The 12,284-nt window shown below is 46.6% G+C and overlaps 1 protein-coding gene across 1 annotated transcript in view; it reads right to left on the reverse strand.

Moving 5' to 3' along the window:
- The window catches only part of LOC148506452 (uncharacterized), a 93,023-nt gene extending 86,081 nt beyond the window's left edge, over positions 1 to 6,942 (reverse strand). The window contains exons 1-2 of the mRNA XM_088446728.1: positions 6,861 to 6,942; positions 5,134 to 5,283 (exon numbers count right to left, since the gene is read on the reverse strand). Of these exons, the coding sequence (XP_088302854.1) occupies positions 5,134 to 5,211 (78 nt within the window). The 5' untranslated portion in view covers positions 5,212 to 5,283; positions 6,861 to 6,942. The remainder of the gene's footprint in view (positions 1 to 5,133; positions 5,284 to 6,860) is intronic.
- Positions 6,943 to 12,284: the final 5,342 nt, after the last annotated feature.

The raw sequence follows: 12,284 nt of genomic DNA on the forward strand, positions 1-12,284 counted from the left end.
CCTCACCTCCCCAGTCAGGTCCCTGTGTTAGTAATAGAGATAATAGTGATGTCACTGTGACACTCCCAGACTCCCTCACCTCCCCAGTCAGGTCCCTGTGTTAGTAATAGAGATAATAGAGATGTCACTGTGACACTCCTAGACTCCCTCACCTCCCCAGTCAGGTCCCTGTGTTAGTAATAGAGATAATAGTGATATCACTGTGACACTCCCAGACTCCCTCACCTCCCCAGTCAGGTCCCTGTGTTAGTAATAGAGATAATAGTGATGTCACTGTGACACTCTCAGACTCCCTCACCTCCCCAGTCAGGACCCTGTGTTAGTAATAGAGAAAAATAGTGATGTCACTATGACACTCCCAGACTCCCTCACCTCCCCAGTCATGTCCCTATGTTAGTATTAGAGATAATAGTGATGTCACTGTGACACTCCCAGACTCCCTCACCTCCCCAGTCATGTCCCTGTGTTAGTAATAGAGATAAGAGTGATGTCACTGTGACACTCCCAGACTCCCTCACCTCCCCAGTCAGGTCCCTGTGTTAGTAATAGAGATAATAGTGATGTCACTGTGACACTCCTAGACTCCCTCACCTCCCCAGTCAGGTCCCTGTGTTAGTAATAGAGATAATAGTGATGTCACTGTGACACTCCCAGACTCCCTCACCTCCCCAGTCAGGTCCCTGTGTTAGTAATAGAGATAATAGAGATGTCACTGTGACACTCCTAGACTCCCTCACCTCCCCAGTCAGGTCCCTGTGTTAGTAATAGAGATAATAGTGATATCACTGTGACACTCCCAGACTCCCTCACCTCCCCAGTCAGGTCCCTGTGTTAGTAATAGAGATAATAGTGATGTCACTGTGACACTCTCAGACTCCCTCACCTCCCCAGTCAGGACCCTGTGTTAGTAATAGAGAAAAATAGTGATGTCACTATGACACTCCCAGACTCCCTCACCTCCCCAGTCATGTCCCTGTGTTAGTATTAGAGATAATAGTGATGTCACTGTGACACTCCCAGACTCCCTCACCTCCCCAGTCATGTCCCTGTGTTAGTAATAGAGATAAGAGTGATGTCACTGTGACACTCCCAGACTCCCTCACCTCCCCAGTCAGGTCCCTGTGTTAGTAATAGAGATAATAGTGATGTCACTGTGACACTCCTAGACTCCCTCACCTCCCCAGTCAGGTCCCTGTGTTAGTAATAGAGATAATAGTGATATCACTGTGACACTCCCAGACTCCCTTACCTCCCCAGTCAGGTCCCTGTGTTAGTAATAGAGATAATAGTGATGTCACTGTGACACTCCTAGACATCCACACCTCCCCAGTCAGGTCCCTGTGTTAGTAATAGAGATAATAGTGATGTCACTGTGACACTCTCAGACTCCCTCACCTCCCCAGTCAGGACCCTGTGTTAGTAATAGAGAAAAATAGTGATGTCACTGTGACACTCTCAGACTCCCTCACCTCCCCAGTCAGGACCCTGTGTTAGTAATAGGGATAAGAGTGATGTCACTGTGACACTCCCAGACTCCCTCACATCCCCCAGTCAGGTCCCTGTGTTAGTAATAGAGATAATAGTGATGTCACTGTGACACTCCCAGACTCCCTCACCTCCCCCAGTCAGGTCCCCGTGTTAGTAATAGAGATAATAGTGATGTCACTGTGACACTCCCAGACTCCCTCACCTCCCCAGTCAGGTCCCTGTGTTAGTAATAGAGATAAGAGTGATATCACTGTGACACTCCCAGACTCCCTCACCTCCCCAGTCAGGTCCCTGTGTTAGTAATAGAGATAATAGTGATGTCACTGTGACACTCCCAGACTCCCTCACCTCCCCAGTCAGGTCCCTGTGTTAGTAATAGAGATAATAGAGATGTCACTGTGACACTCCTAGACTCCCTCACCTCCCCAGTCAGGTCCCTGTGTTAGTAATAGAGATAATAGTGATATCACTGTGACACTCCCAGACTCCCTCACCTCCCCAGCCAGGTCCCTGTGTTAGTAATAGAGATAATAGTGATGTCACTGTGACACTCTCAGACTCCCTCACCTCCCCAGTCAGGACCCTGTGTTAGTAATAGAGAAAAATAGTGATGTCACTATGACACTCCCAGACTCCCTCACCTCCCCAGTCATGTCCCTGTGTTAGTATTAGAGATAATAGTGATGTCACTGTGACACTCCCAGACTCCCTCACCTCCCCAGTCATGTCCCTGTGTTAGTAATAGAGATAAGAGTGATGTCACTGTGACACTCCCAGACTCCCTCACCTCCCCAGTTAGGTCCCTGTGTTAGTAATAGAGATAATAGTGATGTCACTGTGACACTCCTAGACTCCCTCACCTCCCCAGTCAGGTCCCTGTGTTAGTAATAGAGATAATAGTGATATCACTGTGACACTCCCAGACTCCCTTACCTCCCCAGTCAGGTCCCTGTGTTAGTAACAGAGATAATAGTGATGTCACTGTGACACTCCTAGACATCCACACCTCCCCAGTCAGGTCCCTGTGTTAGTAATAGAGATAATAGTGATGTCACTGTGACACTCTCAGACTCCCTCACCTCCCCAGTCAGGACCCTGTGTTAGTAATAGAGAAAAATAGTGATGTCACTGTGACACTCTCAGACTCCCTCACCTCCCCAGTCAGGACCCTGTGTTAGTAATAGGGATAAGAGTGATGTCACTGTGACACTCCCAGACTCCCTCACATCCCCCAGTCAGGTCCCTGTGTTAGTAATAGAGATAATAGTGATGTCACTGTGACACTCCCAGACTCCCTCACCTCCCCCAGTCAGGTCCCTGTGTTAGTAATAGAGATAATAGTGATGTCACTGTGACACTCCCAGACTCCCTCACCTCCCCAGTCAGGTCCCTGTGTTAGTAATAGAGATAAGAGTGATATCACTGTGACACTCCCAGACTCCCTCACCTCCCCAGTCAGGTCCCTGTATTAGTAATAGAGATAAGAGTGATGTCATTGTGACACTCCCAGACTCCCTCACCTCCCCAGTCAGGTCCCTGTGTTAGTAATAGAGATAATAGTGATGTCACTGTGACACTCTCAGACTCCCTCACCTCCCCAGTCAGGACCCTGTGTTAGTAATAGAGAAAAATAGTGATGTCACTGTGACACTCTCAGACTCCCTCACCTCCCCAGTCAGGACCCTGTGTTAGTAATAGGGATAAGAGTGATGTCACTGTGACACTCCCAGACTCCCTCACATCCCCCAGTCAGGTCCCTGTGTTAGTAATAGAGATAATAGTGATGTCACTGTGACACTCCCAGACTCCCTCACCTCCCCCAGTCAGGTCCCCGTGTTAGTAATAGAGATAATAGTGATGTCACTGTGACACTCCCAGACTCCCTCACCTCCCCAGTCAGGTCCCTGTGTTAGTAATAGAGATAAGAGTGATATCACTGTGACACTCCCAGACTCCCTCACCTCCCCAGTCAGGTCCCTGTGTTAGTAATAGAGATAAGAGTGATGTCATTGTGACACTCCCAGACTCCCTCACCTCCCCAGTCAGGTCCCTGTGTTAGTAATAGAGATAATAGTGATGTCACTGTGACACTCTCAGACTCCCTCACCTCCCCAGTCAGGACCCTGTGTTAGTAATAGAGAAAAATAGTGATGTCACTGTGACACTCCCAGACTCACTCACCTCCCCAGTCATGTCCCTGTGTTAGTATTAGAGATAATAGTGATGTCACTGTGACACTCCCAGACTCCCTCACCTCCCCAGTCATGTCCCTGTGTTAGTAATAGAGATAAGAGTGATGTCACTGAGACACTCCCAGACTCCCTCACCTCCCCAGTCAGGTCCCTGTGTTAGTAATAGAGATAATAGTGATGTCACTGTGACACTCCTAGACTCCCTCACCTCCCCAGTCAGGTCCCTGTGTTAGTAATAGAGATAATAGTGATATCACTGTGACACTCCCAGACTCCCTTACCTCCCCAGTCAGGTCCCTGTGTTAGTAATAGAGATAATAGTGATGTCACTGTGACACTCCTAGACATCCTCACCTCCCCAGTCAGGTCCCTGTGTTAGTAATAGAGATAATAGTGATGTCACTGTGACACTCTCAGACTCCCTCACCTCCCCAGTCAGGACCCTGTGTTAGTAATAGAGAAAAATAGTGATGTCACTGTGACACTCTCAGACTCCCTCACCTCCCCAGTCAGGACCCTGTGTTAGTAATAGGGATAAGAGTGATGTCACTGTGACACTCCCAGACTCCCTCACCTCCCCAGTCAGGTCCCTGTGTTAGTAATAGAGATAATAGTGATGTCACTGTGACACTCCTAGACTCCCTCACCTCCCCCAGTCAGGTCCCCGTGTTAGTAATAGAGATAATAGTGATGTCACTGTGACACTCCCAGACTCCCTCACCTCCCCAGTCAGGTCCCTGTGTTAGTAATAGAGATAATAGTGATGTCACTGTGACACTCCTAGACTCCCTCACCTCCCCCAGTCAGGTCCCCGTGTTAGTAATAGAGATAATAGTGATGTCACTGTGACACTCCTAGACTCCCTCACCTCCCCCAGTCAGGTCCCCGTGTTAGTAATAGAGATAATAGTGATGTCACTGTGACACTCCTAGACATCCACGCCTCCCCAGTCAGGTCCCTGTGTTAGTAATAGAGATAAGAGTGATATCACTGTGACACTCCCAGACTCCCTCACCTCCCCAGTCACGTCCCTGTGTTAGTAATAGAGATAAGAGTGATGTCACTGTGACACTCCCAGATTCCCTCACCTCCCCAGTCAGGTCCCTGTGTTAGTAATAGAGATAAGAGTGATGTCACTGTGACACTCCCAGACTCCCTCACCTCCCCAGTCAGGTCCCTGTGTTAGTAACAGAGATAATAGTGATGTCACTGTGACACTCCCAGACTCCCTCACCTCTCCAGTCAGGTCCCTGTGTTAGTAATAGAGATAATAGTGATGTCACTGTGACACTCCCAGACTCCCTCACCTCCCCAGTCAGGTCCCTGTGTTAGTAACAGAGATAATAGTGAGGTCACTGTGACACTCCCAGACTCCCTCGCCTCCCCAGTCAGGTCCCTGTGTTAGTAACAGAGATAATAGTGATGTCACTGTGACACTCCCAGACTCCCTCACCTCCCCAGTCAGCAGGCAGATGATCTCCAGGGTGATATGTAATATTCTCTCAGCCATGTGATTCCTCTCCTTGTCCATCCTCAGTGATCAGTGATGGTACCTTCATGTGACGGCTAGTATAGACTCTCCACTTTCTTACAGCTGAAGTGCCTAAAAATAAAGATAATAAACATCACAGAGTACACATGTAGCATAGTTATATATAAAACATTGAGTGACCTTTAAGTCTCTTCTTCCGCCCCTGGACAGTGTTTCTCAAACGTTTCTCTAATCCACAAGGCTGGACGGTGACTACACACAATGTCATATTTCTGAAGGTGAGATCAATGATTCTGTAGTGACCAATAGTCTGGGAGCTTCCAGTCGTCCATTAAGCACTATTTGCACCACTTAAAATCTATCGCAAACACCAGAATTGGGGATTCCTGATACCTAATCTCCATTTTAATTATAATCCAGAAACTGAGAATGTTTGTACCCGTGACTACTTTAAATTTAAACTACCTACACCATACTATGTCACACCGATATCACACACCTGATACACACTGATATAACACTGATCACTATACACAGGTCACACTGACATAACACACCTTATACACACTGATCACTGTACACAGGTCACACCGATATCACATACCTGATACACACTGATATCACACACCTGATACACACTGATCCCTATACACAGGTCACACCGATATCACACACCTGATACACACTGATCCCTATACTCAGGTCACACTGACATTACACACCTGATCCCTATACACAGGTCACACTGATATCACACACCTGATACACACTGATCACTATACACAGGTCACACTGATATCACACACCTGATACATACTGATGCCTATACACAGGTCACACTGATCACTATACACAGGTCACAGATATTACACTCACCTGATACACACTGATCACTATACACATGTCACAGATATTACACACACCTGATACACACTGATCCCTATACTCAGGTCACACTGACATTACACACCTGATCCCTATACACAGGTCACACTGATATCACACACCTGATACACACTGATCCCTATACACAGGTCACACCGATATCACACACCTGATACACACTGATCCCTATACTCAGGTCACACTGACATTACACACCTGATCCCTATACACAGGTCACACTGATATCACACACCTGATACACACTGATCCCTATACACAGGTCACACCGATATCACACACCTGATACACACTGATCCCTATACTCAGGTCACACTGACATTACACACCTGATCCCTATACACAGGTCACACTGATATCACACACCTGATACACACTGATCCCTATACACAGGTCACACCGATATCACACACCTGATACACACTGATCCCTATACACAGGTCACACCAATATTTTACACCTGATATTATTATTATTTATTATTTATTATCAGTTTCTTATATAGCGCAGCAAATTCCGTTGCGCTTTACAATTTGAAACACACTGATCCCTATACCAGGTCACACTGATATCAGATACACACTGATCACTATACACAGGTCACACTGACATTACACACACCTGATCCCTATACACAGGACACACTGATATCACACACATGATACACACTGATCCCTATACACAGGTCACAGATTTACACACACCTGATACACACTGATACCTCATCCCTATACACAGATCACAGATATTACACTTACTTGATACACATATCTGATAATAATTACCTTTTTTTATATGGTTATCTGGGTGACGGGCTTAATAGCAGGGTCGCAGATAAAGGTATCTCTGTTATCTTTGCTATTCTGGACCTGGAGTCTCAGTGAAACACTAGAGTTTGTATGTATGAATACATAGGCTGCTTACTGGACGGCCATTTTCCCGAGGACCATTATTGCCTGAGTCTCATGCACAGCCACATATAAAATGGCGCCATTGCAGAAGACAGCATTTAGCTAAACTACAATCCTCTATGAAGTCTAACACTGTGCAGCATGTCATTTTATGTAGTACACAGCAGTGGTACAATGGTTCTTTAACAGACTGGCTCCCATTATTCTTGATACAATGTTTATACTTTCATGTGGTGTTCAGTGTTTCTCATGTTCGTCTTTTCCGCATACCAGATAAGGCTGAAGTTAGATTATTTGTGCTTCAGTCTCAACATGTTATATTAAAAAAACACAATTCACATCAATATCACACTCCTGATACACACTGATCGCTACACACAGGTCACACTGATATCACACACCTGATACACACTGATCACTATACACAGGTCACACTGATCATCACTATCCACAGGTCACACCGATATATACCTGATACACACTGATCATCACTATACACAGGTCACACCGATATCACACACCTGATACACTGATCATCACTATACACGTCACACTGATATCACACACCTGATACACACTGATCGCTATACACAGGTCACTCCGATATCACACACCTGATACACACTGATCCCTATACACAGGTCACACCAATATCACACACCTGATGCACACTGATCACTATACACAGGTCACACACCAATATCACACTGATCACTATACACAGGTCACACCGATACACACTGATCCCTATACACAGGTCACACTGATATCACACACCAGATACACACTGATCATCACTATATATAGGTCACACCGATATCACGCACCTGATACACACTGATCACTATACACAGGTCACACCGATATCACGCACCTGATACACACTGATCCCTATACACAGGTCACACCGATATCACACACCTAATACACACTGATCCCTATACACAGGTCACACCGATATCACACACCTAATACACACTGATCCCTATATATACACAGGTCACACTGATATCACACACCTGATACACACTGATCACTATACACCATACATGCCTACCCTCCCGGTTTTCGCGGGAGGCCCCCGATTTTTCGGGTAACCCCCCGCACCCCCGGAAGGGTAGGCATTTCTCCCGCATTCTGCCCACTTCCTAGTGAAGTGGGCAGAATTAGGAGAATACCCGCGGCAATCGCGGGTCTCCGTGAAGGGGGCGGGGCTTAAGCTGTTATTCTGCATGAATCACAGCATTTGGCCCCGCCCCCTATGTAAATTGTGCCCAATCGCGACAATTTTACTGTGAGGGGGCGGGGCTTAATGACGCAAATCATCAAGCCCCGCCCCCGTCGGCCCCCTGTTGCTTCTCTTACCCGGGCTTCTCCCGGGAAGAGAATATTAAAGGTAGGCAACCCTGCTATAAACAGGTCACACTGATATCACACACCTGGTACACACTGATCATCACTATATATAGGTCACACCGATATCACACACTTAATACACACTGATCACTATATATACACACAGGTCACACACCTGATACACACTGATCACTATACACAGGTCACACCGATATCACACACCTGGTACACACTGATCATCACTATATATAGGTCACACCGATATCACACACTTAATACACACTGATCCCTATATATACACACAGGTCACACACCTGATACACACTGATCCCTATATATACACATAGGTCACACCGATATCACACACCTAATACACACTGATCCCTATATACACACAGGTCACACTGATATCACACACCTGATACACACTGATCACTATACACAGGTCACACCAATATCACACACCTTATACACACTGATCACTATACACAGGTCACACCAATATCACACACCTGGTACACACTGATCCCTATATATACACAAAGGTCACACCTGATACACACTGATCACTATACACAGGTCACACCAATATCACACACCTGGTACACACTGATCCCTATATATACACAAAGGTCACACCAATATCACACACCTGGTACACACTGATCCCTATATATACACAAAGGTCACACACCTGATACACACTGATCCCTATATACACACAGGTCACACTGATATCACACACCTGATACACACTGATCTCTATACACAGGTCACACTGATATCACACACCTTATACACACTGATCACTATACACAGGTCACACCAATATCACACACCTGGTACACACGATTGCCCTTGAGTGGAGATTGCCCGTACACATTAGAACGAGTTAATGAAAGAGGAACGATCACTGTTCTGTCCCTTATTAGCATACCGCAGGTCGCTAGTGTTATTGCAAAGTTTGATGTGTAGGACATCAAATCTAGCGACCGCGGGAGTGCGCAATCACCCATACACACTGAGCTATGTAGGCAAATTTTTCATTACGAAACGTCAAATCGGTCCAACATCGCTCAAGTGTGTACTCGGCTGTAGAACTGGCCAGCCTGCAGGTAGTGCTTGACTATATGGGTCTGCTGAATCGGGGAGTCACCTGGGCTTAGCCACTACGCTGCCTGGCAGTAGGACGCAGGAAGGCAGAAATCCAGACATTATGGAAAACTAGCCGAGTACCGATAATGCCATTCTCTTTCCATGTGTGCCGGCTGAGGCCAGTGTTGCTAATAAATGATAATACATATTTTACAGTGGTACCCGCTATCTTTGTGAACCATAAAGGGAATATAGGTCTTGAGTATCTACTAAGATGGCCACTATATAGGAAATCACTCTATGTACTACAAAAGAAATCATTTCCTTTCTGGGTAAGGTCACATGGATAATTAGCCCTGGGTGTCATATTTTGCAATTAAGGCATCCAATGCAGTAATGAACGAACGTATCGATCTTCTATGCACAGATTGACGGATTGCTGTTTATATGGCTCTCGCTATGACAATTTAGTTAGAAAGATCCCTGTATTAATTAAGCTTAAATATATATTTATACAGATTAGTCCCTTTCCCCCCCAATAAACAAGCCTAATAGTTTGTTGCTTTCTCTATACTTTTCCTTTGTGACTGAAGTTCCCAGCACTGCCACTCCTAGAATATTCTTTCCCTGCTTACTCGCTACATAAATAGACTAACATAGGAAAGTGTGGTGTGGCCTGAAGTACCGGTCTTCATCAGAGTAGACTCGTCTGACTTCTGCATTGCCAATAAAGTAATCGTCACATAAATGATCTGGCCACACACCTATATGAGGGATGTAGTTGGCCTCCAGGCGGATGTGATCCGGACGCTGAGTATTAGGGTTAGGGGTTAGGCTGTGGGAGGAGGGGTAGGGGAAAGGTTAGATTACTTCCATGTATCCGGATTTCCACTCTCAGGATTCGGTCGCCGGGGTCGTGTACCCAACCCTTTTATGATAGGTACAAGGAAGGTTTTTTTTTTTTTTAAAAAGAGCAAACTTTTCTTAATCCCATTTCCTCAGTTGTTACAAGTTTTTTTTCTGTGGCTATTCATTGTGAGCGATGCCTCTACCCTCTGGCCGTGGTTACCTCCATGGTTAGATGTTAGATTTGGATGAAGAACTCTGGGTAGCTGCATAAACAGGTAACAGGCTGTCTTCTATTCCTTCTTTAAAGTCAACCTTTACCGGGCACCGACGCCAGGCCAATGGACAGAAGTTGCATGGATAGATGTAAGAATTAGAACACAGTGTTTACTTAACTAAAACTAGTTGGGTACAGGAAACCGGCGTTCAAGTTCTCGGCACTCAGACACCTACCAGTAAATAGGCTAACCCTAACCCCCCCCCTGCAGACTAATCCTAGTCCCACCACCACAGCCTCAACCCGACCCTCCCCCTAGTGTCTAACCCGCCCCCTTAACCCCAATACTTACCGTCGGGATGTCAGGATCATAACTACATCCCATTAAACCAGTATCTACAGTTGTCCTCCTTCCTGAATAGGTTGATCTGGAGAGGTTCTTTATGAAGTACAAAAAGTTAAGAGTCTGTACCATCATTATTTTTAATTTGTTAATTGTGCTTAGCATGAAACAATGTATATACTAAGGGGGAGGGGATGGACTCATAAGGTCGACAATAACAATGTCCACATTCTTATCGTCAACGCCAAAATGTCAACAGGCAAAATGTTCACAAAGTCAACAACCGAAAAGGACGGGAAGGTTAGGCACTAGGGGGAGGGTTAGGCTGCAGGATGGGAAGGTTAGGCACTAGGGGGAGGGTTAGGCTGCAGGATGGGAAAGTTAGGCACTAGGGGGAGGGTTAGGCTGCAGGACGGGAAGGTTAGGCACTAGGGGGAGGGTTAGGCTGCAGGACGGGAAGGTTAGGCACTGGGGGGACGGTTAGGCTGCAGGACGGGAAGGTTAGGCACTGGGGGGACGGTTAGGCTGCAGGACGGGAAGGTTAGGCACTGGGGGGAGGGTTAGGCTGCAGGACGGGAAGGTTAGGCACTATGGGGAGGATTAGGCTGCAGGACGGGAAGGTTAGGCACTAGGGAAAGGGTTAGGCTGCAGGACGGGAAGGTTAGGCACTTGGGGGAGGGTTAGGCTGGAGGACGGGAAGGTTAGGCACTAGGGGGGGGGTTAGGCTGCAGGACGGGAAGGTTAGGCACTAGGGGGGAGGGTTAGGCTGCAAGACGGGAAGGTTAGGCACTAGGGGGAGGGTTAGGCTGCAAGACGGGAAGGTTAGGCACTAGGGGGAGGGTTAGGCTGCAGGATGGGAAGGTTAGGGTTAGACAATAGGAGAGATTAGGCACTAGAGGGAGGGTTAGGCTGCAGGACGGGAAGGTTAGGCACTAGGGGGAAGGTTAGGCTGCAGGACGGGAAGGTTAGGCACTAGGGGGAGGGTTAGGCTGCAAGACGGGAAGGTTAGGCACTAAGAAGAGGATCAGGCTGCAGAATGGGAATGTTAGGTTTAGGCACTGGAGGTTAGGCTGCAGGACAGGAAGGTAAGGCTTAGGCACTAGGGGGAGGATTAGACTACGGGAGGGGAGGTTAGGCACTAGGGGGAAGGTTAGGCTACATGGGGGTGCGTGTTAGGGTTTTAGTTAGGCAATAAAAGTCCAGGTTGTAAAGGATAAGCATGCTATGTGCAAACCCACGGTTGCTGTGTCTGCTACCCATGTAAGTGTCCGTGAGCATGTCACGCCAATAATTACATTACAATGAAAACACTATTGACATATAAAAGTGATTTTTTTTTTTTCCCCTTGACGAATGCACATTTTCTTGGTAATGAGCATTAACCAGACAAAGAATAAAACAAACAAGAGTACAACAACTCTAACAGCAGTAGAAGAACACC

Source organism: Taudactylus pleione, unplaced genomic scaffold (assembly GCF_031769625.1).
Source record: "Taudactylus pleione unplaced genomic scaffold, aTauple2 ptg000403l, whole genome shotgun sequence".
NCBI classification, from domain to species: domain Eukaryota; kingdom Metazoa; phylum Chordata; class Amphibia; order Anura; family Myobatrachidae; genus Taudactylus; species Taudactylus pleione.